Source organism: Podarcis melisellensis, assembly GCF_964234715.1.
Source record: "Podarcis melisellensis genome assembly, chromosome: 1".
Lineage (NCBI taxonomy): Eukaryota > Metazoa > Chordata > Lepidosauria > Squamata > Lacertidae > Podarcis > Podarcis melisellensis.
Genome location: NC_138528.1, coordinates 71,715,505 through 71,740,544, shown reverse-complemented (window position 1 = coordinate 71,740,544; position 25,040 = coordinate 71,715,505). Strand labels below are relative to the sequence as shown.

Here is a 25,040-nt window from a genome sequence, read left to right as displayed (position 1 = left end):
AGGACCTGGTAATGACATTAATGGCCAGGAAATCATCAAGGAAGCAAATTGTGCTACAGAATTACCCAGACTGCTCTGAAAAGGAAAACACCATTCAGATTCCTGGAGCCACTACAGAAGCAGCCTCAGTCCAGAGCTGCTGAGAAAGAAAAGGGAGCAGATCAACAGGCTTACTGAGTAGTTTTACATGGAAGTTTGGGGCTGGGTAGAAGTCAAAAGTAAAATTGTCATCTCTCTTGCATGATTCATTGGGCTTCCTAGCCATAAAAATCCAGTTTGCAAAAGGGTTGTTTTCTCCTTGGGTTTTGAGGCCAGCTTACCAACCAAGAGCCCAGAAAAACAAAAGGCAACAGAGCCCCACTGAGACCAGAATTGGTGTGTGCCAATGCTAGCAATGTCACCATCTAATTCCTTTTTCCCCACTTTAGTTAAGAATGAAACAGGGAACCAGGATGAACAAAGCCTCAAAAACTCAGGTATTGTTAGGCAATTTAAGGGGCTGACATTGACAAAAGACCACTAATCTCTCTTAATGGACCATTTGCCACCTAGGATGGGGTTGGACACAAGTATGTGGCTGATTATGCAGACACAGTAAGACATTCTCCACCTTTTAAGGCCCACAGCATTTCTCTTATTGCCTAATTAACATCAGTAGGAACAAATTTCCTGCCCCAGAGGATAATCCAGTACATGTCAAGGCCAGTCCGGTCCTGCATAAAACTAGGCCTTTTCTCATGGAATGTAGATCCCCATTACAGCACCCATTCTAGAGGTACGGGTGGCACTGTGGGTTAAACCACAGAGCCTAGGACTTGCCGATCAGAAGGTCGGCGGTTCAAATCCCCGTGGTTCGAATCCCCGCGATGGGGTGAGCTCCCGTTGCTCAGTCTCTTCTCCTGCCAACCTAGCAATTTGAAAGCACGTCAAAGTGCAAGTAGTTAAATAGGTGGGAAGGTAAACATTTCTGTGCGCTGCTCTGCTTCGCCAGAATCCGCTTAGTCATGCTGGCCACATGACCCTGGCTGCCTTGGCCAATAAAACAAGATGAGTGCCGCAACCCCAGAGTCAGTCACAACCGGACCGGGGTCCGTTTACCTTTTACTAGAGATATATACTGAACCACAGGTACTGCATAACATGGAAAGAGGCAATTTCTCTTTGCCACTGATCTCGTTGATTTGTTTTTGCCAAATAACAAGCATAGGATGTGATGAAGTGGGGCAGTAACTCCTAGCCTAAGCCCTATAGTACAATGTCAGTGGTAGACTGGACAACACACAATCAGCTTACAAGTGGAGGAAGAATTTAACTCCGGAGTTACAAAACTAGAAAATTGGGGCAAGGTTTCATTACGTGCAATGCAACTTCCCCTCCCCAAACCTGAGGGTTCCACCAACCCTCTGGGGCAGATTGACTACATCCAAGGAGCACAAGGTGGCATAACATGGTTATCTTTCTCCTCACTTAGTCCCTGCAAGCCTGCAAGGTAGGTTATGTTGAGGCAGTTACCAGCTTGAGGTCATCCACTGAGTTCTATGGCCAAGTGGGGATTTGAATGCTGGTCTTCCATGTCCTATTCCAGGGCTCTAACCACTACCCCACACTCTGGCTCTGGATTAGATTAATAAAGCCCAGGAAAAAATACACTTATGGAACTCCTTATATTTAGGAAATACATAATCACCACATTTTAATGACATTATGAGCTGCATGCACACTTTTGCATTTCTTTTCAAAAAATATTTGATTAAAATGCTTGGTATTCTATTTTTTGCAAGTAAAAATGTAAATGATTTTTTTAACAAAAGATTTGATCAATTGTTTCATTATATTCATCACTGAAAATGTTCTTTGTGTGCCTAACCAGAGCCTCCTGCAGCTGTACACTCTGTTCTTCTTTGATCTCCTAGACCTTTTGCTGAATGTGCAGACTGTGTGGTTGGGTGAGCATTGATGTGCATGTGTGCCATTACCCAACATGCAATGCCTGAGCAGTAGTAACACACACAGCTGAGGCTCCCATTTAAAAGATGGAAAGGATATTTTGCTTTCAACTGAAGGACAGCCGCAGCAGCCTAGAATATTTGCAAGTAAAATGTTGAAATGAATTACAGTTCAGTGTGTCAAAAACAAAAGAACCTTTAAAATACTCAGTTACACAAGCATGATTATCAGATTCTCGAGTTGATATTTCCTCTTGATTTGAGAGAAGTCACAAGATAGACACCCTAAAGCATAGAAAAACCACTTGACTACAGAATTCAGATTTATTCTACAATTTTGGATCAATGCCAGTGATACAAGTTGCATGAGTTTCCATTCAATACAAGTTCTATCTTCAGATTCCAATAACTGCATGGTTAGCAAAACATCAATTCACAGTTAATACCACTCATCTGTTTTGGACCATGCTTAAGTAGTACTGGAATCAACAAAGGTCAAACAGCAGGAGCACAAAAGAGCTATGTAAGGAAAGTAGGCATGATGTAGGCATGATAGTGCTATTGCCATCTTCTGGTAGGAGAGTCTCATGGTACTTCTCAAGTCAAAGAATTGATAAAAACCATTCACGGTGTTTAGATTCTCTATTTGGGGATATTTCTGCAATTACAGACTTTTTTGTCCCAAAGCCTGACATAACTATGGAAACTTTAAAATTAAAGGAAGAGAAGACAGAAAAAATATTTTGTTAAATTACCGTCAATCTGGTTATCTGTCTGAATAAGTTTTGATAAAGCCCACCTTTATGGTTTGTATCAGCTAATTATTGCTCAGAAATATCAGTGCAAATGTATACCTTCATGCCTTCACAGCGACAGGATCAAGTAGAATGTGTGCACATGAATCCTGCACTTGAGCCTGACCGAAGCATTTCACAATGAAAAAGCTGTTTCAGCCTGCCGCCTGTAGTACGCTCTTTGTTGCACAGATGGTACTTGAAGATATGTATGTGTCATTGGTACACTGCCGACAAGGTCGTCAGAATTACGCTTGCTTGAGGGGCTCACCCAAAAGACACAGTGACGTATTACCAGAGCCATGTTTCAGTAAGTTGACATTACCACAGCAGCAGCAGCTTTTATTATTCATGATTAATTCCAGCTTTTCACATTTCGCTGCGTCCAATCAAAGAGAAAGCTCCTTTTCATTTAGAAGCAGAATCATTTTGCAACACATAACATGCAGCCCCTCTTTAAAGGCAAGCAGTGGCAAGTTTAAGGATAATGCCTTACATCTACTTCATAGTATTTCAGTATAGATACAGTGGTCTGCTTATCAAGTCTGGGTTGTTGTAGAATATCAATTCACTGGAGAACACTGCGTTAGCATGTAAAGAATCACATACTCTTGCATGAGGAGAAATTCTTGTGGCTCTCAAACTGCTAGTTCATAGACATGGCTCAAGACATGGATCCTTCATGCCAATACACTGTAAATCAGTAATACTAATAATTCTTTCTGGGCATGAACAGTTCTGAAAATAGGATAAAGTTTCTAACTTACCAATGAATTCCAATAGTTGCCACTAAAAATAATGGTTTATGGGAGTCATAAACCACTGGTTTCTAAAATATCTCAATAGATCTCATCACACACATAATCAAAGCCATTTGCTTGGTCCTAGAATAGACTTCTAATGAGGAAGACATTAAGACAACAAAATATAAGGAGTCTGACTCCATGGACTATATAAAACAAGTTTACTTTGTTTTTATAAGTCAAGTATTTAATACATGGCAGGTACATCTTAGGTAAGAGTGAAATGCTTCCTGTTTGGACCATAACATGGAACAGATTCCACATATAGCTAAAGATACCGTATTTTCACTCTTCAATGATTATCTAGTCGCCAGATACAGCGCTAACAGTCATCAGGAGAGAACTGAAAAAAGCACATGTAAGATTGTTTTTCCCCTCAATAGTATAAAAAGTTATTACTTCTGTAAGCTTCTTAAACTCACTTTAAAAATGATTTTGTTTCACCTCCAAACAAAAGTCAGACTTTAAAAAACTGCAGCAGCACACTCTAGCAGTAAAAAGAAAACATGTAAACGATGGCTGGTAAAAATCCTGCATAAAACTTTGCACTCTTTCTGCCAAAGGTACCTCCTTTAAACACCAAACTTCATCAGTGCATTGGCTGTTGATTTGTAGCAAAACATGGCGAAAAAAACCAAAACTTGTTTATTTTAGCATCTAAGCTGCTTAGGAATTTGAGGCAAAAAAGTCTCTCAATAATATTTAAAATGTTAAACCTGTTTCTAGAAATACAAACAGAATTCAATATAATGCCAGGATACAGTGAAGAAATAACTGTTTAGCTTCTACCCTGTACCATACACTTTTAAAAAACTAGACAAACAATCTTGGATTTTATTAATACACCCTTTTTAAAGTTTTTATTTCTGAAAGCAGCTCTTTATGAAAATCAAAAGCAGTTCCTGAGTAACTGCAGTAAACAGTGTCTTTACATTTATAGATATAGATATTTGCCACTTAGCTCTTCTGGTTTGGTTCCTTTTAACTTCCTAGTTTTCAAGTTTGACCTCTTGTTTCTTTCCAGAAAGTGTGCAAGTTCAGTTAGCATCGTTTTCAGGAGTCCGTATGATGCTGACTTTCCAGCATTGTCTGTAAGATATACCCCACTGGGTAGCTGCATTCCTACAGCTATTGCAAATGCTTCCCACTCAAAAAATCTGGCATCACTGGGTCTTCACGTTTTCTTCAACATACGCCGAGACTGCCATGTGTGGAATTTATTGTAGGCTGTTTGCAGCATTTCTTCTATGTGATTTATCAGCTGAAAAAAACAAGGTTTGCAAAAATTAGTACAAAAATATTACTAAGCCAAGGGCTACATTCAATGTTAGTCCTATTAAGAGTGGACCCAATGAAGTTAATGAGAGTGACTTAAGTCTGGACTGTTAATTTTGATTGAGTCTACTCTGAGGAGAACTGAGTTGTATAGAACACCAAGTATTCATCTTCTCTGAGTGCAAAAAAAAGCAGAATCACACACAGATCAGTGACGGTAAACGAGAAGACCTCATTTCATGAGTCAGAACTTTTTTTTTACTGGTCCTCTATTGCACAACAGTACATACTGGCAATATATAGCTAGCAACTTGAAGGGAAGTTTAAACAACTCACACAAAAAAATCACCTTTAGCCTTATCTTATACAGGTTGTGGCAATGGATTCAGTAAGACCACCCATAGGAAAATAAGAGTTTGGGCGCTTGAGTCATGATCATGATAAAGCTTTGAAGCAGGATAGTGACCACAAGGTACCTTCAGTTAATGTGATGTCCCTGCTGTTAAAAAGTTGATTGAGATGCTGTGCATTTTACGACATGGGAGGAACAGGTGGGCATAGTGGTCATTTTCGAAGTTGACATTTAAGAAGGAAGGGGGCTGGGTTACAGGAAATACTTTCCCGGTGTTCACTGCCCACTCTAGAAAAAACTGAAAGTCTCCTTATTTCTGAAGCTAATGGTACCTGTTTCATATACGCCAAATCACTTTTGCCATTTTTTCTAGCAATCAGCAATTTATATGAACAATGCATTATGCTACCCTTATTATTTCATATTCGTAGGTTGCTTTTCCCTCTTACATTTATGCTTAAATACTGTCTTCGAATTTTGTCTTGGAATGGACACAGTTTAGTAACTTGAAATCTTTCCAGATTACTCCTCATTTTCACAACCTGAAAGAGAAAATATCAGAGAACAAACATTAAAGGAAGCTATTTTGCTTTTTCAAACTTATCCGTTCCACTGGTAGATTTCCACTGTTGGATTTCACCCTAATGCTTGTAGCCAATTGTGCTCCGCTGCTGAAATAACTCTAACCCACTGGAGCATTCTGCAAGTGGGGAAATGGGGGGAGGGATTAACCCCCGCAAATGTCCCTTTTTCTTTTGCAGCTCCCTATGCTACACACTACACTATTCCAAAAAAGGGCCCCCAACTCTGAAACAGATGGGGGGAGGTCACGTGTGGGTCAGACAGATGGAAGGGGGAAAATATCTGTGAAAATTATTTCCACCTCACACTTTCCATTTATAGCATCTTCCACTGGATCAAAAAACCGTGTGTTAGCAGAGACACATTTAAATAGAACCCTAAAACTTCTGATTGAATGGGAAAGCAGACTACACACTTGTTTTAGCATGTGGAAGTTTCTTTAAAGTTGTTATACTTTAAACTTTCTATAGTATGCCTGATTAAAATACAGAACACATATGCAGTGCAAAACTTTCGTTCCTGCACTTATTAATTTTCAAAGTTTCTTTTAAAGTCCCTGAAGACAAAAATCACCTCTTTCGAAATTATTTGAAAAAACCAGTGGATCAGGTAGCAAGGTCAGCTGGTACTACATTTGCTCCAATAGCGAACTTTCTTCAGGCTGACATTCCACACACTGCTGTTCATCTGGGACAGAATTGTTGCATGCAGCAGGCCATTCATTATAGAAAGCTTTCATATCAACAGATCTCAGCATGCACATTTCATTACAGAACAGACTGCTGTATATCAATAATGATAGGGATAAGCCAAGTCCTACTATAGATCCTTCCTACCTTCTCTTCTAGGAATGGTGTGTTAACCGGAAAGCAGGACCAAAAATGTCGTAACAGCTCTCCTAGTGCCACATACAAGTGTTTCAGCTCAGCCTGAACATCATTTGGCACCATCTCTGCAGTCAAAAACAATGAAGGCAAGTCAAATTTATACCACCACCTCGTCTCACAAACTGTGATAGTTGGCAGTGGGCAGAAAATTGTGTTTTTGATATTAGCATCATTAGAGGATCCCACACAGTTAAGGACTAGGCCAGGGGTCAGCAAACATTTTCAGCAGGGGGCCGGTTCACTGTCCCTCACTGAAAACTATTCAACTGGCCTGAATTGGGTGGGAAAAGAACTCTTGCCACAGCCAGGGTTGTACAACTAGTCAGATATTTTCAATCTCTTCATCTTAGCTAAAAGAATTGTCCTATAATGCTTACATGAGCATTTCACACATTTGCTAAGGCATGAGTGACGAAGACATAAAATACTTACGATTTATGGCTTGCTGTGTTCCACCCTGCATAAGTGCTCCTCCAGGTGACAGAGCTGCGATCGTACTACTTGCAGCACCACTTGAGATAACCTTGAAAAAGAGGCAAAATAAAGGTCAGACACCATTATAAAAGAACTCCTCAAAACCTATGGATATTGCTTGAGTCATAAGGGCTTAACCAAATAGTTATATGCCATATTAATTTTGTTCTAAAGTACAATTATTATTTGGTGTTATATTAAGAATGACAATTCTTGTAATACCCCAAGTGGATATTTATTATATTTATATAACTCAGCCATAACAATTCTTAAAGTGCTTTACAGTACAGTACATCGTTTAGCCTAACAGCAGAAGCAGAAAAATCAAGCTGGCTGTCAGAATAAGGGAGAAAAAACACCAAACCAACAGCAAGAACAATCTGTTCACATCTAATGTCTGAAAGTGCAGTACAAGAAGAGGCACGTTTTCACTTCCTGCTGCTCAACTGCAAGGTGTGCAGGCGGAGAGCTCAAAAAATAGCAAATGAATGAACGACCAAAGCACTATGCCGTTTCATAACTGAGCAGTTAATGTGCAAAGGCAGTTAGGTTATGCAATCATGTATCAAAATGGCCTGGTTCCTTTAAACTCAAAAGACTGTCTTCTTCATATATCCCAATACAGTATTGATTATTTGAGTGAATGAAACAATACTAAGTGTACTCCAAAGGCTTCTGAACAGAGAGTGGAATTCAGCATAGTGGTAAGTGGGGTATGTGCATGGAGAACAAAGCCACTCATGCGATGGGACTTTGCCGCCAACCCTCCAGAGTCGATTTAGGAAGTGTATGGGGTGGGGACAAAGTCCCATTTCACAAGTGAACCTTGTTCCATGCATGAAACAACCAAGTTGAATCCACCCATATATATTTTCTGTGGATGTCCCATGTTTAATCCTCTCCAACAGAGTCCTGAGTTTATCCTAGAAGTGATTTAATACCTTACATGTTACAACTCTGTAGACTTACAGTGGAGGGCTGTAGTAAACATGCAAGAACTGTTGGTGGTTGGGAAGCATTCACATGGAAGAACCACTTGCAAAAACTGATAGCTTAACAGGGTTCCATGCCAGACTGTAACTAAGTACAGCCATACTTCGGGTTGAATGTGCTTCAGGTTGAGCGCTTTCGGGTTGCGCTCTGCGGCAACCAGGAAGTAACGAGTGTATTTCTTCCGGGTTTCGCCGCTCGCGCAGACGCTCAAAATGACGTCACGCGCATGCACAGGAACAGCAAAACGCAACCTGCGTATGCGCAGTCACGTCTTACGTTCTATTCAGGATGCGAATGGGGCTCCGGAACGGATCCCATTCGCATCCGAGGTACCACTGTATATACAGCTGAAATAATCGCACATTCTCTCCCCATTTACCTCTGCTTTCTTTCTCTTCTCTTCCTCAACTGTTCTCATTTGGTTTTTTTTGATATTGTAATCTCACCACAGCAGGTACCTGACCAATTGTTTTCTGTAAAGTACCATGCACAATAATGGTGCAATATGAATAAAAAAAAGGGGTTACACATGTCGCTTTCACTATTTGCAAGACTGCAGTAGACTTAATTATAGCTGCTGCAATTATGCAAATCATGACAACTATCAGTTAAAAAACATAACACATTGAAGCTGAATATTCTGTGCTTGTTAAAAATAGTTCTCAAACTATTTTACAATATGCAAAGGAAACATAACATTTGCTCCCCCAAGATTAAGTATGCTGGGCAGCATCAATCAATATCCAATCTTCTAATCATATGGGCAATCAGAATCCAGTTTTGGTGTTTTGTTTTATTTAATAAAGCAACATGCATATCCTACCTGAGTTAGTTTGGGTACATAAGTGTCCATTTCTTCTCTAATACTATACAAAGAATTAATAATATCTTGGCTAGTTGCATATTGCTGTGATTGAATTGGTGTTGGACCATGATAATACCTGTTGACCAAAGGAGAAATTATAATTAAAAAACTGGAAACAAAAATCCAATTTCTCAGTGTTCAACCCCACTCTGTAGGTGCCTTTGTAGCACCTTTCGTTCTGCTCGAAATGAAAAATTTGTTTTCTTAAAATGCATATTGATTTTCCAGAAAATGAAATCTTCCACTGCAAGGGAACCCAAGTGATTGTGTCCGATTAAGCTGGATAACCAATGAAGTCAATTTTTCAGAAAATGCAAAACAAAAACAACAGCCAGAAAAGTGGTGAAGTGAGGAACACATGGGCCAATAAAATATTGCAACCACTTCTAATCCACCTAGTTATCTTAACAAGTGAAAAAGATTATAGCCTAAAACCAACAGAGACTTAGACTTTGTTTAAACCCCCGTGTTTCCCAAAACGTGGGTCTCCAACTGTTTTTGGACTACAATTCCCATCATCCCTGACCACAGGTCCTGCTAGCGAGGGATGGTGGGAGTTGCAGATGAAAAACAGTTGGAGACCAAAGCTTGGGAAAGATTGCTTAAGCCCACTGAAATCAATGTGTGAAAAAATGCTTCTCTATGTTGGATTTAGGCCTAAGTGCTAGATTCAGCAATAACTCCTAAGTTGAAAGAAAACAGTGGTAAGTATTTTGCAAATGCATGTACAAGAGCATATACAAGGGTTTCTGCAGAGCTGTGTGGTAACATTTTACAGCTACTATTTCACTTCTGCTTATATAAAGCTCTTGCAAAAGCAGAATGTAATATTTGGAATTATTTTCATGTTTCTCAGTGTTCTGGGGTATCTTCAGATTTGCCAGCCCTTCCTTCCCCTTTTTCTGCTGCTGTCTGTTAAACTGTAAGCCCGAGGGCAAGATTCTCATTTATTTCTTTTTATAAAAAACATAATTGAAGGTAATGTATATATAAGCATGCTTCTTTCTCGTTGAAAGCATGATGTACAGAAAAGAGGCGAACAGGGTCAATGATTTTTTTGTATTGAACCAAAAGAACCAAACTACTTTATTTGGCCTGCAAATCATACCTATCTGATTTCTTTAGGTTTAGTGCAATAGTTCTAACGCTGTTGTTGTTTTCTAAATCTTCATATTCAATGGACTCTTGCAGCTTTACCTGTAAGACAAGGCATAGTCATGGTACTGTAGAACTAGACACAAGAAGCAGAACTTGGCATAGTCCCATAAGGGAGAAAATTGGTATTCTTTTAGAATCACAAAGGAAGCCTTACTTTTTTTACCGGTGGCTGAAAGAAATCTGAATCTCTGGAATTTCCATCCATACTGCTGGCCTCATTGTAGTGGTCATTCTGTGTGTCTCTGAAAAGCAAGAATTAGGCATTATACTGTGTTCTCTCAAACTACTCAAGTTTAGATAGATCTGTACAATGGTCAGGATTCAATCCCTCATCTCTATGCACAAGCAAAAAGCATTTATGCAAGTGCACTGTGTCAGGGGTAAGGAGAAGACAGTTTCCTTTGGGCAGCAGCCTCTAGCCACATGTACACTTCCTTTGATAGAAGACAGTTTTAGTGATGTGCCCATCCTGGGACTTTTGGTTCGATGGACAATACATGCACCCAAAAAGTAAGTTAATAAAAACTGCCTGAGAGAGTCCCAACGTCAGAGCCAATCTGAGCAGACCTACAAAGGGCATGGTTTGACTGTTCCATTTTGATTTCAATTATTAAACATCAACACAAATAGAGCTAGGCTATTTGACAGTATAGACTTGGCTGATTTTCAGTCTAGTTGAAGATCTGTTCATAGCTGAAACTTACTGTTTTCTGAGCCCAGCTGCAAGGACCATGGCACTGTGATGGTTAAACCGTTTTATAATGGCAGCATTGCTACTCTCCTTTATTGATTTTGTAGCGTTGGATGTGGAAGCCGCCAAGGAAACACCATAACCCTGCAATGGAAGAGATGATAAAATGTTTGAACAAGACATCCCACATTTTAAAATATGAAGATCTGAAATCAGATGCTGAACTATTGGCATTGCAGCGTGGTCCAGTGCAGGTTGTGACACTGGAAGAGTTGGTATCCCAATCTTTAAATCTCTTACCCGGATCTGAACAAGAACATAATTAAGACAGTTACAGATAGGTAGCCGTGTTGGTCTGCCATAGTCAAAACAAAACAAAAAATCCTTCCAGTAGCACCTTAAAGACCAACTAAGTTAGTTCTTGGTATGAGCTTTCGTGTGCATGCACAGTGTATCTGAAGAAGTGTGCATGCACACGAAAGCTCATACCAAGAACTAACTTAGTTGGTCTTTAAGGTGCTACTGGAAGGAATTTTTTTTGTTATAATTAAGACAGCTTTTGCAAGAGAAGCACCATGCTACTAGTGCTCAAATCATTATTGCCCAATGGCAAATGGGCTTTCTGAAACTAGGTAATTGATTTCTTGGCAAGAGCCAATAAGGCAATGATCCCCACTGAGAGGGAAGGCAGGTCTGTCATACTTGCCAGATGGCAGCAGTACACTTGTCATGGCAACCTATGGAACCTGGCAATGCACTAGTAGTGTCCTTCAGGCAAGCAAGAGGCATTATCAGAATTCAAGGACACACTCCAGCCACATAAGTACACGAATGGATGGTGTGAAGAAGGGCTGGTGAGGGACATGGCTACGGAAGCGGTATAGCCCAAACAGAGTCCTGAGAGCCAATACCCTATGCTTACTTGGCATACATATTATACAATTCATAGTTTTAAATTACTCATACTTACTTCATCCAACGTTTTATCTTCCAAGGCTGTTAAATCTAATAAAGGATTTTTCACACCTTGAGACACCATTGTTTTTAATCCTAGGAGAAAGAGGGAAAATTCATATATACTTGGAGGATGGTATGCCGTATTGAGATAGGTCTTTCAGCCTAACAGTGCAATCTAAGCTTAGCAAGTGGGGCAAGCAGCCTACAAAAAGAAACACAATTTAGCACTTAACAGATGTGTGTGATTTACCCACTCCCAAACAGCTGGGAAGGCTTGAGCTTTTAGTTTGCATATAGGCCAGGCAACCAGCATTTGTTAACGTGAGCCACCTTCATAAGTCACGGTCTGAAGCTAGCTCATTTAGCAATGAAACATTGTTATAAACCAGGTTCCCCAATTCATATGCAATGTGAAACCATTTTTTTTAAAAAATCTAAACTCAGCAACAGTTCTCCTAACTGCATAGCTGTGAGAAGGGAGAGAGAACGTGCAAGCCAGATGCTTTGCTTGAATCACACCTTAGCATTACATGTGAACCAAACAAATCTGTTTTTCCCATGTTATACATATACAGTCGTACCTTGGATCCCAAAAGCCCTGGAACTCTGACATTTTGGCTCCTGAATGCCGCAAACCCGAAAGTGAATGTTCTTTTGGAACCTGAACGTCCGATGGGGCTTCCACGGCTTCTGATTGGCTGCAGGAGTTTCCTGCAGCCAATCAGAAGCCACAATTACGACTGTAGTGACTTTATAGGATAGATACTTACATACTACTTTTCAATAAGCACCCACTTTTCTTTAAGATGTGGTGGTCCCTCACTGCTGTCCCACTTGTGCAACAGACTGCAGCTTGCTCAATGAAACTTCCCTCTCCTCTCCTATGCACCCTCAAAATACACTCAAGGACTCAGTTATGAGAATTTAAAATACAGGATGCCATATCAGAACCAACTATTGAAAAATTTAATCAATGTGCTCCAGGGAGCTGGATACAACCCTCTGTGAGCAAATTACTGATGTGTTTTCAATTAGCTTTGCAAGTATTGTGGCAGAGTCATTTCCACTCATTTCCATCCCTTCCTTCGTAGACAAAATCATCAAAGGGAAAAATAAAAGAAGAAAAGTGTCTACCTTACTAACTTGTGGATCACTTAGTAAGAACTTGTTTTACATATGCATACTGTTATAAGTCTTAGTGTATGGATGAGAATACAGGCTTTCATAGTGTACTTTTGGGGATCTCCAAAGAAAATTTTGTTGGATTTGCTGGGTATGGGTTACCTTTGTTTCTAGAATATATGTGCAATAATTCTAAAAATAATACGAATAAAACATGAAAGGTAAGCAAAGAAGTGTCCACCTTTCACACATGGTGGTGGAATCCTACCATCTTGGAATGTTAGTCAATAGGACATTGCTGAGTGAACTGCCTTAAAAGTTCAATATCACAAGCTGAAAATTTTTAAAATATTATAATAGTTAAGTACAGTACTCTAGTTTGCTACTCTTGAGTATAGTATTTACCAGATGTGATTTCTATGTTATTTGGTATAATTACTGAAGCTGACAAACCTGGCTAGAAACTGCAGTGTATTGTCTACAGGTGAAGAAATAAGAACATACCCTTTTCATCCATTTTGGCACATTCTGCAAAAAGGTCTTTTGATCCTGCATTCAGCCTATCCCTGTGGAAATAGTGAGACTGGAAGAATCGTGTCCAGAATTCTTTCTCTGTCATATTGTGAGGAACATTTTCTGCGTATTTCAGTTTTACTGTAAGCACGACAAACATAAAACAGAAACAATACTTTATTTTCAAATCAAATAATTTACAATGTATTTATATTGCTCATCGTATCAGATTTCAGGATGATTTACAGTGTATCACAACCGCAAAAATATAGTTCAACATGCAATGAAAAAGTAACATTGAACAGGAATGGAAGAAGATTCATTCAATTGTTTCCAAACATTCTGTTAACAGGACACACAAACAGGATTTTATTTTTGTTCAGAACTTGCCTGATCCTTGACCAGGAGGTGGGGGGGGGGGGAGAGAAACCACTCCAAACTCTTTGCATGCTCCCACCCCATATCTGCCATTGATGGCAAGCTTGTAACCAACTGCAAGGTTCAAGACACCAACTGGTGGACTCAAGCCACCTTTTGGGAACTACTACATCATGCTGTTTATATATGTGCTTAAATATGTGTAATTTAAATTGACATTGGCCTTGTTTACAACACATACAAATAAATGGAATTTAACTGCTGATCTGTCATCAGGAAGTGTTCTCAGGAAAAACGAGTCGTCTATTAATCTTTCTAGCAATATGGATACACAAATGGTTGGTGTATGCTATTTTATGTGAGCCATTTTCAAATGGCAGGTGAAGGGCCAGATCTCTCTTCTACATTCCAAAGCAAGTGGCCTGCCTGAGGCCAGGTCTAGATATCTTCCTCTTAGCTGTTTCAGATAACTAACATTTAAGTAGAGTGGGAGGGAGGAACTTTCATTCAGGAGGAGGAACAGGAGGGGGAACAGGAGGAGGAACTTTCATTCTGTTTTCATTCAATTCTCTGGCTCCTTTCAAGAAATTTCCAAATGGAAATTCTCCCCGTGTACTCCTGTGCCACCAATTCCCTTCCCCTCTAAGTCTTTCCAAGTCACTTCCAGTCTGGGAAATACAAGAGGAAGAAGTGATCACAATAAATAAAATACTTTTGCAACCCATCAACTAATCTCTTCTGCCCCTTAGGGGGGAATTAAAGACAGTATAGCGTGGAGAGAAACAAAGACCATTCATGTGAATCAGATATAACCATTAATTTAGGCTATGCATATAATTTATAAAGTTCACACAATGGGGAATCCTAGGTTACCTTGGAGAAGCAGAGGTTCCATAAGGACAGATCATTACAGTTTAAACGTAAAATCAATTAATATCATTTAACATCCCACAGGACAAAGATGCAAGGCTGAAAACACCAACTTTTTATGGTTTAAAAGTTTAAAATGAAGGAGAAAATATATGGAAGTCGATATGTGAATTGAAGAGAAAAGTCAGAAAAAAACTGCATAGATACCAGGGATGCTACATATGTATATATAAGCTCAGTTTTGAATATATTATTTACCTGCAGGATATGTTCTAAATATAGATTCAATGATATCTGAAGTCAAATTATATCTGAGACCATTGCATCCATCTGTCTGAGGTCGAACATCAGCCTACAAGAAGATAAATACTGACAATAATTTATTTGAACTCTTGCAAATCACTGTTAAATGGCACCAATGAACTATGTCAATACTATGTGTCAAAATGGCTTGTACACATCCTTATGTCCAATACTTAACCTATACTGAGAAACAGCTAGTTAGTACCCTACGTGTGTAAGCCTCAGTCCTGATTACAGATTCGAGCATAATGAGAGAGGGGGCATGAGCCCAAGGCTTATTTCTATACTCCCATGCAGATAACATACACACCTGGACTCAATTGTGGCGTTTAATACTTCCTAGATCAGCATATATGAAAAAAGAGGGTTCAAGGAATATGAGTGGCTATACATCATGGTAGCTTGTTTGGCGGAAACAAACCACAGGCCTGGGTTCAGGCAACATGACAAGTGAGACTCTGGCTTGTTTCATTTATGGTTCAGCAGGAGTGCTCTGGAAACTGTTGAGCAGCATGCACTATTGTTTGTTTTAAACTATGGTTTAACATATGTGGACAGGATCACTGAATTGTCAAAAGCCCAAGAGAACAGGACAGACTTAGCCCGGTGCCTGAAAGTTTCCAAAAATGTGCTAAGCTAACATGCCTTTAGAAGTTCCAAAGCTTAGGTGGAACCAGAACAAAGACCCTCTCCTTGATGACCCATTTGCCTAATCTATGAAGGCAGGTATACTGGAAAAGGGTCTTCAGAGAACATTTTAATTAATGGGTATGTTCATGCCAAAGAAGGCAGACCTTCAAGCACTCCAGTTCCAGGCTCTTCAAGGCTTTAAAGAACAAGCCCAGCATCTTGAATTGAGCCTGGAAAAAATGGCACTGTGACTTAAAAAAACCCAGCCCTTGTGACCTTAAAAGAACAGTCCAGGTTACTTGAAGAATGGCCTGCATCCATATCAGCTTGCTTGCACAATGCAGGCTGTTTTTACCTGCCCAACTGTGAGAGCAGTTAAGACTGGCAACCACTAGACAGCAGATTTGAGAATACCATATCATCTGGATTCCAGCAGTCCTAGTTGTGACAGGTCTATTGGAAAGCTCTGAAAACACACCGGTTTCCTTTGGTCTTCCCTTGAACTGCTCTTGTTGAGGTACTGATGGTTTTATTTCTATGTTATTCTTTTAATTTTTTTTTAATGGGCTCTTTTCTCGCTTACTTCATTTTATTAATTGTGTTTTGTTGTATGCTTTCATATTGTAAATCACCCTGAGAGAACTTTTACCCTTAAAAGAAGGCTAAAAATATTTTTAGATTAAGAAACCCTCAATAAACATACCAGAAAAGCTGCAGAAATGCCCACATCCTGCTTATTAGATGCAGTAGAACTGTCCACAGAATTTATGCTTAAACGGTTGGCCCAGAACTCCTCAGCACTGATCACCTGACTCACAACAAGGTCTTTATAAAGTTGAAATAAAACAGGATCTTCTTGCAGCATTCTGGCAAGAGAAGATTAAAAATTGTTCAAAGTGTTTAATTCCAAAGATAACTTACTGGATTCTAGAAACTAGTGTTTATATGCAAGCTACATACAAGCAAATGGCACCTATGCTGTTTTGATACTCAAATTTTGATTTACAAAAGTGGTAAGCTCATGAAATATGAAAATTACTACACATACAATTAAATTTTTTTAATTGAGGTATATCAATTCAAAACCAACTGTACTATATGAAATAATTATATAAAAATTATCTAATAGAACAGGAAGTGAAGCAGTTTTTTTGTGATCCTACTGTCTCATGCAGTGTCCTGCACCCGTCTTCCAACTTCGTGACAGAGGACTGGAAGACCCAACAGGACAGACTGGGGAGGTGTGGATCACTGAAAACTGATTCCTTATCTGTTTTACTAAAGCTTCCTTTCATCATCAGATTACCACCCCATCATTTTTTTCAATTGTAATTGCATTTTTAGAAACATTAAACAACATGTTTTTTTCCTTTTAGAGGTAAGCCCTACGCATGAAAAATATATCAAGAATGTTAACAGTTACTTTTACAAAGAAAGTATTTTTATGCTACACAGGAAACCTAAATGTGCAGAGCAATCCTCACATGTGCTCAGGAGCATGTGTGTGTTCAATGGGGCTCCCTCTTTAGTAAGTTTGCTTAGGATTCTTGGGATTGAAGCCTTAGATTCTGGAGAACTGAAAGTTCTGAAGGGACACACACAATCTTTTTCAAAAGTATTGTTTTCCCCATCTTAACCAGCTACTTTTTATAGAATTACTGCAAAGTTCTGTGCATGTTTACGTAACAGCTGCTTTTTACCACTTGGGATTGTGGAGCTTCCATTTTTGGGGAGAACAAGTTAGAGCAGTTAAAGTGATTCAAGACTTCCATCTGCACCATGGGACTTCTTTCCCCTCTCCTTGTGAGCCCCTCTCAATCGGCTCGGGAGAGTTGGGGAACCCCCAGTCGAGATTTAGGAGTGGGTAAGAGAGGAGGTCCTGCTGTGCAGACAGAAAATCTTGTTCTAATTGGGAACGTTTCAATGGAAGCAATTCCATGACATCTAATACTTTATTAAATCAGTAAAACATAGCCCAATGAAGGCTACTGCAATTCATTTTATGCCAGTTTCAGCATACATACCCTTAATACAGAATTTACTATTTACTAATATGGCAACAGCTCAACAACTATGAAGAAAAGCTGCACTTCTATCAAGTTAGAGGAGTACGCCTCACTCCACTCGCACAACATCTATGCCTCTGGAAATCAAGCCAGGCTACTGTTACAATTAGGGACAGGAGCTCCCAATAACTTAGCCATAATGGATCTGGCACAATTACAAGACAGTTTAACAAATTACCAAAACTATTTTACACTGTAAGTAAAAGACACAGGGACATTCTTCACCTGTTTTTTTCCTCAAGTTCTTTATTAGCTTTCCTCTTGAACTTGGGCAGTAACTGCTGAAGGAGATCCTTTACTGCATCTCTCTCTTTCACTGCTGTGCTCTCATTAGAGAAATGGAAGTTGGTTGTGTCCCCTGCATGGAGTACCAACTGAAGCTGAATCTTAGCTTTTCCTTCAGGACTGATTTTCTGGCCTAAAGAATAAAAATTACATAACAGAAGTGCTCCCCAAATAATTTCTATGTGCACAACAATAAATTTTCAGCTTGTATGACTTTTCTAATGCCACCTGGAACACTGATTAAAACAGAAGAGTGGCACATACAATTCAATTCAATATCTATTTACAGCAACTATTCACATAAAGAGCAATGAGGCCTGACTGACACTCAATGGACAGATGTCTCTCACTGCACCGTTATCCTAATCCCTTTAGAGGACAGCCTGGGGCTCATGCTCTAATCCAGAGGTTTTCAACCTTTTTGAGTCCACGGCTCCTTTAACCAACTACAGTCTTTCTGTGGGGCTCAGGAGTCCAGTTATGTCAGGCCTTTCACAGAGCTGGCAGCCTCTCATCCTTTTTCAAACACCCTCCCTTGTGGAGTGTTCCCTCAGCCTCCTTTCCCCTCTCCTTGGGAGTCCTCCGGTAAGTTGCCGTCCCTGGTCTCTGAGCTCTCCCCCCTGCCTCGCTGCTCCAGAGAGGTGTCTCGCAGAGGCACCACTTGCCTCCAGAGCTTATAGCCAGGGCTGCTGCAACAAACAGCTGTGCAAGCCTTTGGGAGGCAGAGACACAAGAGGGCATCAGAGGAGGGAGGGAAGGAAAGAGGGAGAGAGGCCGGTGTTGCCTGCAACACGCCTGACCATCATTCAAGGCACCCCAGGGTGCCATGGCACACCGGTTGAAAACCACTGCTCAAATCCTTCCTATGTACGTACAAGCCATGAACTCTTCTTAATAAATCATCACAGCATCTCCCCATATTTATGTTATTCCACTTATCACTGGGAAGACCCACAGGTTTTCTCCCAATAAAGACAATTCATTTCTGAAAGCAAAAGAATCGCAAACAGTAAGGAGCAGTTATGTAAGACAGTAATGCTAGCCAGTGCAGCGAAAGTTGGCAGGTTCCAAGAAAATAATATCTCTACATAAGGTTGCTGTGGAGAAACAGCTAGAGTTCTGCAAGTCTTATTTTTTCAAAACTAAAACAACAATGCAATATCCAATGAGCGTGATGACTCAAACATGTTTAGGGAGGTTTGTTTATTTAGCCCCCATCCCGAACTCTTCAAACAGAACAGCTAAGCATTTAACATTTATATTCAACCAAACGTTATATGATGAAACAAGTGTTAGGCATTTCACTTACATTTTATATCTGCATACATATGGCTGATTGTGAATCGGTCTTTGCCCTCAGGTGCCCAGGCTATTCTTTCAGCCATGAGGTAAAGAGCTCCGTCCTGCTTCTTTTGACGCACCTTCTTTACTATTAGTAACACTTCTTCAGATGATGTTGCCATAATGGCTACAGAGGACTGCATTTTAAAAAGAAAAACTTATTTCAGCATTATTTGTTTTCCATAGTTTCACACTTGCTTTAACAATTTAGAAGCTTCCACCAGTGGGGCAGCTAGCAGCTCCTGCACCCGGGACAAGCCACCCATGGGGGTGGGGTGAGCAAGGGCAGGGTGCGCTGCACGGAGCCTCCAAGGAGTCCACCCACCATCTTCCCCTCGGCTGTAAGACGGCTGCCGTTTTGGGTAGCACAGAGCCTGCAGGCGCCTGAGCCACCATGTCACTCCTAGGAGAGATGTGTGGCTCAGGCCTCACACTAAGTGCCGCCCCCATGGTGTGGCTCCAGTGTGCCCTGCCCCACCCCGCCCCCCGCTACGCCTCTGGCTTGCACTGGAAATAGGAGATTCATTGCTGGTTGCTGTTAATGCACTTAACTGGCTTGCAGCCATTCATCAGGCAATATTTTGGGGGGGGGAGACTAATAGCTCATTGTCAAATGAGCAGTGAATTGTTTATTGTTTCTACCAATGAATATAATGACCCAGGAATTAAACAAAAATACTGATTATAGGCACATACTGTACTTTTCCGTGTATAAGACTAGGTTTTTTTTTTTAAACTAAGGTTAAAAATCATGTCCATTTTCTAAATTTGGGGTCCCCAAAAGTAGGGGGCATCTTATACACAAAAAAATACGGTAAGACTTCTGACACCAGCATCTTCCACCTCCCTTTGTTTTGTTTGTTTGTTTTGTTTTCCCTGCCAGAAGGCAGAACAAGACAAGCCCAAGCTCTCTCCAGTATGAATTATATTTGAAAATTCAAGGAACAGGCTATCACATAGAGACAGGTTGTAAGGTGGTCAAAGAGTTTACATTTTATTGTTATTTGTGCATTTTGTTTTCTGAATCATGAAAAATGAAAGATAACCTTCTATTCTCCAGACTGGAAGTGGAGCAGACCAAGTTAAGATTTTGGATGCAAAAAAACCAGATTGCATTTGATGATGTCTGAATGGAATTCTACTCACACAATAGCACTTTCCTTCCCTTCCCCCCTCTGCTGCCCACCAAATAAGGCTCCTCCAAGATTTTAAGTGTATGCATGCATTGCTGGTGGAAAGAACAGTAAGGAAAAGTCCTGTTGGGCATCAGGAATTCTCTTCCACTATAGCAAATTGGTCTGCTATAGTAGCATGTAGGTCTTCCTGTTACTGAATCACATTAAAAGCTGCACTCTCAATTGCTATAGTGGGCTAACATCATAAGAGCTATGTTGATTAAAAACTACCTAAAAACATGAAATATTAATGTTGATGGTGAAATTCAACATTATGCTATTACAATTATTTCATTTCCGCTTGCCAGATGGAGCAATCTTCCCTCTCCTCCCCTGCACACTGTTCTGGGGGCTCTCTCAACCCCCTAGAGCCAATCTGAGTGGGTGCATGGAGAGAAGAGAGAAGCCCCTTTGCACCTGGAAGGCTCCTGTGGGCTTCTGTTAGTGCAACTGTTTACTGAATCTGGCCCAAAATGTATGGAAATACAGCTATGACCAATAGTCCAAAGACATAATTCTGTCTGATCTGAAAATGAGGGGAATCAAGTAAAGTCCAATGTCAATTGATCTCCCTAAGCCTTTATATTGTCCAACAGATTATGAAACTTGCCAAAAAGTGCTGGGAGAGTGCCATCTAATAACCTTTTAAAATACACTCTTCCTTGCTGAATGATCATTTAAAAATTTGACTGTTTCAGTTGGTGGTTCCATTTGCTGAATAAGCCCTTTATCTATCCCAAACCACTTTGCAATGTATACTGCAAAATATACTGTATAATATCCAATGGCTGTGAAAGTGGAATGCTTTTTCCCTTCCTCCTCCCTGCAAACCCATAAATTCTCTCCGGCGGGTCCAGGGTCCTTGCACAGACTTCCCTGAGGAGACCTGCAGGGAGGATGCAATTATTTGAAAACTGATTCTAACTCAATTTCACTGGGTCCTGCTTATTCCAGATACTAGTCTTCAAAAAAAGAGATAGGGATTAGCAATTCTGCCACCCCTCAAATAAAAGCATCAAGCTTTAACTGATTAGTTGGTAAGTGCTGCAGATTAAAATCTGCCCTGAATGGGGCTGAGTAGGTTAGGTTACAATAAACACAAGTCTGAGTGTGGCAACCACATGTCAAGTTCCCATCTCCAATTGCCTGGTGTAATCACACCTTGCATTTCCCCATGCCTCCTTCACACTGTTGATTGCTTCTGGTGGGATGCGGGCAGGGAAATAAACAATGTGAAGATATGGAAACACAGCTATGTTTCACTACACACTATAGAGAAGTGGAAACACGTAATTAATAAGTGGCAAATTTGACAGGGTTGTTGGTTTTAAAGATATTTCAGAAATCTTAAAAGAGAGCTCACAGGTGTAGGCAGTTCCTGAAATAACCAACAATTAAACTTTCTTTGTTACATTTACTTATTTTAAAAAGTTCTTAATTGTTTTAAATTGTTTTTTTACTGATAATTTTAATATTTCTTGTAAGCCACTTAGAGGTTTTACTATAATCAAGTGGTATATAAATTTTGTTTTAAAAAAACAAAAAAACTAGGTCCCAGCAAATCATTTGGTTAAAGGCTAGAACCAGCACTTTAAACTGAACCCAGAAGCAAATAGGCAGCCCCTTCAGTTAACATAAGATCATAGTAATATGCTCCAATCTCTGGGCTCCACTTAATGAGTACAGTATTGCATATATTCATAATGCAATTTTCAGCCAAACACTTCACAAGCAAATGCTGTTAGAACTATGATAGAACACCAGAGAAGACTAATTCTTCCTAAATTAAATGAACACCAATAGCACAAAAAGCAAATACTACTTTTAATAACTAGCCTAGCTTATATTTCAATAAAAGGTTTCTGAAGGTTGGTTTGGCCAAGTTCAATATCTTGCATGGATATCCTTTTTGTGCTGGACTAGTATGGCTTTTTATACTGCCCTAGGAAAAAGGTCAGTCAGTTTAAGGTTTATTGCTTGAACAGGAAATACTTCCAACTTTATAACTGCTCTATTAATCCATACAACATTAGCATATTAGTTAATATACTCATATTATGACTGCTTAGAACAGCTGGCAATAGACAATGAAGTAGTTCTGTTAGTTCAAGGATTTCTGTTTCTGCAGTGGAACACTCACACTGCCCCTATTATTCAAGGTCTAAAGTGGGCTTGAATTCTTCTGTTTGCTTTGGATGCAGAACACATGAGCCAGTCTTATTTTCAATCTTCTAAGCTATGGTTTTGAAAGACAAAACACTATACTTCAACTAACCAAAGGTAAGAAACTGAATGCATCTCATTTATATTGCCACACGATGAACATGTCTATCCTGCTTTGTGTATAGACTCCAAAGAACCATCACAGACACAACGAAATATACACAGTGTCATTGTTTTGCCTGTGGTAAAATTATTTTTAGATGATGTAAACTGGATAGAGATGTAAACAGAAGTCCTACTAAGGGGAAAAAACCAACCCTCACATTGGACCAAATCATTATTGCCCATCCTTCTTCTGCTAATGTTAGAATGGCACAAGCTTTTTGCCTATCTGGTTGTAAAAGAGTGCTTAGCTCAAGTTGTCACTCAGTATTAAAAAACTACCAGTTATCAAACACTCAGAAATTTTGTATAGATGGGTAAATGTAATTAATTTTATTTTGTAAAGCATTCACAGAGCTGGGGGAAAGGCGATTGCAGCTGTGTGTATTCTTTCAACAGGAAGATAATAAAGGACTATCAAACTCATTCTTAACTTTCATCAGAGATTTGTTCCCACCATCTCCAATGTGTGTTCAGAGAACCATGCATATACAGTACTGACTTTTGCATAAAACACTATCTAATTGACTAACGTGGTAACATACACCCAGCTTCCAAATCGAAGTTTTCTCCTCCAGTCCATTAAGTTTTCTTTCACATTATTGAAGGAACTCACAACTGAAGGAATAATCACATCAGTGTTATCTCACCAATTCCCTACACAGCCTACCTACTAAAGCTTGGTAAATCAAAGTACTACCCATTGACAAATAGGATATATGTAATAATTTAGAAGAGAGCTGTGTGCCTCTCTCAAATTGTGTTAAAACGTCAAAGGCTTTGTTTCAGGCACTCAGCTGTAATGCACTAAAGCAGGCATCCCCAACCTTTGGCCCTCCAGATGTTTTTGCCTACAACTCCCATGATCCCTAGCGAACAGGACCAGTGGTCAAGGATGATGGGAATTGTAGTCCAAAACATCTGGAGGGCCAAAGGTTGGAGATGCCTGCACTAAAGAACCCTGTACTAGAAACACCAAGCACTTTCTTTACTCTGCATTTTAAAAGTGTGCCTGCACATGATTTCTTGTGCCATCGAGAACTTAGCAATATAATATTATAGGAAACAGTAATGTAGGTTTTTAAAGGTTATTTGTATTGTACTATCAGCAAAGCAGAACTCATGCACGTGCATCTTCCAACATCTAAACAATACTTCTATTCATTCAGAAGACTCTGCCTTCCACATTTCTAGGCCCTAGTTTCTGGAAGAAAACCTTCAGCATTCCAAAACTGCACTAGCCCTCTCCCACACCACCCCTTCCAAGTTATTAGCCAATCCTTCCACTGCACTTATAGCACAGTTTTAGAATAAAAGATTAAAAAGCACGAAAAGCAAACATAGACTCAAAACAAAACTTTGCTGCTCTGTAAAGATATACCACAGTACTTCCTAAAGTAGAGGTAAAAACAAATATTAATTGGAAGGACTGACAGGTACGAAAGAGGGGGGGGGCAACCCATGCTTCCTCGCCATGCGCAACTATATCCACATCCTATGGCCTTGTAATAAGCAGGCTTTCATGAAGAGAGGAAACCCAGACCAGTATTAAAGATTCATTACCCGATTCCGAAGAAGCAAAAACTAGTGAGACGGGCCTCCGAACCCGGAACCGTTGAATCCGTCAGGCCCCCTACCGTGAGGGGTAACTACCGAGGCCCTGGACTTTCACTCCTCGCTCCTCCTGATCTTGGCAGCATACACTGAAGCCCTCAAGCCCTCACTTCCAAAGGCGGACAGCACGGAGCGCCAACGACGCCTCGCTCCCGGCTTGAAGGTCTCGCAACGCCGCCGCCTCCTCCTGGGCCATGGGGCGGCCAAGGAGCTCGGCAGAGAAGGCACACGTGACCGGAAACAGTTAGCTCACGCACGGCAGAAGCCAGACCGCATCACGTGACAAAAGGAGACTACTACTCCCGCCGCCGCGCCACTTACCCACGTCATGTGACGGTGCCCGTCAGCCACCTGGACGCTTCCCTGGTCACGTGAAGGCCTGCCCGCCCCGCCGCGGCCATGACACTGTCCTGAAGGGTGGGGGGGAAAGGGGGAGGATGACGACGAAACAATAACAAGGCAGTTACTCTCGTCTCATTCCTTACGAGTCCGCCACCGGGTCTTGCAGATGTGAGGAACCCGTTCCTTGCCCCGCCCGTCCTCCATTCCGTACGTGCCGCGGGTGCGTTCTAGGTCGCCGGCGCCGCCGCGCTGAGGGGGGAGGGGGCTCTTGCCTCAGCAATGGTCCGAAGGGGGGGAGG

The 25,040-nt window shown here is 40.5% G+C and overlaps 2 protein-coding genes and 1 long non-coding RNA gene across 7 annotated transcripts in view; 2 read left to right on the top strand and 1 right to left on the bottom strand.

The window, feature by feature from the left end:
- Positions 1 to 2,256: 2,256 nt before the first annotated feature.
- GTF2H1 (general transcription factor IIH subunit 1) lies at positions 2,257 to 25,021 on the bottom strand. 4 transcript variants are annotated; one of them, XM_081903971.1, is made up of 15 exons: positions 24,885 to 25,021; positions 19,254 to 19,422; positions 17,885 to 18,077; positions 16,297 to 16,459; positions 14,919 to 15,012; positions 13,404 to 13,553; positions 11,791 to 11,870; positions 10,834 to 10,964; positions 10,284 to 10,371; positions 10,080 to 10,168; positions 8,930 to 9,047; positions 7,072 to 7,162; positions 6,589 to 6,704; positions 5,620 to 5,712; positions 2,257 to 4,804 (listed from the first exon to the last, which is right to left on the bottom strand). In XM_081903971.1, exons 2-15 carry the CDS (start codon positions 19,405 to 19,407, stop codon positions 4,718 to 4,720), a joined length of 1,647 nt encoding a protein of 548 aa, XP_081760097.1. In that variant the 5' UTR covers positions 19,408 to 19,422; positions 24,885 to 25,021; the 3' UTR covers positions 2,257 to 4,717. The 4 variants fall into 4 exon arrangements, with proteins under 4 accessions (XP_081760097.1, XP_081760094.1, XP_081760096.1 ...); XM_081903968.1 differs by lacking the exon at positions 24,885 to 25,021 and adding an exon at positions 24,721 to 24,819; XM_081903970.1 differs by lacking the exon at positions 24,885 to 25,021 and adding an exon at positions 24,423 to 24,632.
- LOC309366337 lies at positions 13,584 to 15,013 on the top strand. The gene is made up of 2 exons (XR_014166646.1): positions 13,584 to 14,271; positions 14,308 to 15,013. It is a non-coding gene; the product is annotated as an uncharacterized lncRNA (long non-coding RNA).
- HPS5 (HPS5 biogenesis of lysosomal organelles complex 2 subunit 2) overlaps positions 24,829 to 25,040 on the top strand; it is a 29,535-nt gene continuing 29,323 nt past the window's right edge. Inside the window, exon 1 of one of the 2 annotated variants that reach the window (XM_081903547.1) lies at positions 24,829 to 24,961. The gene's annotated coding sequence lies outside the window, so the exon portion shown is untranslated. The remainder of the gene's footprint in view (positions 24,962 to 25,040) is intronic. The other variant, XM_081903548.1, reaches the window with a different exon arrangement.

What these genes read in the sequence shown, in the direction of transcription:
- GTF2H1 (XM_081903968.1), bottom strand. An exon ending in GCATTTCTGCAGCTTTTCTG is followed by an intron (nt 15,013 to 16,296) that starts GTATGTTTATTG and finishes ATCTTCTTGTAG; the next exon opens with GCTGATGTTCGACCTCAGAC. An exon ending in TTCAGCCACCGGTAAAAAAA is followed by an intron (nt 10,169 to 10,283) that starts GTAAGGCTTCCT and finishes CTTGTCTTACAG; the next exon opens with GTAAAGCTGCAAGAGTCCAT.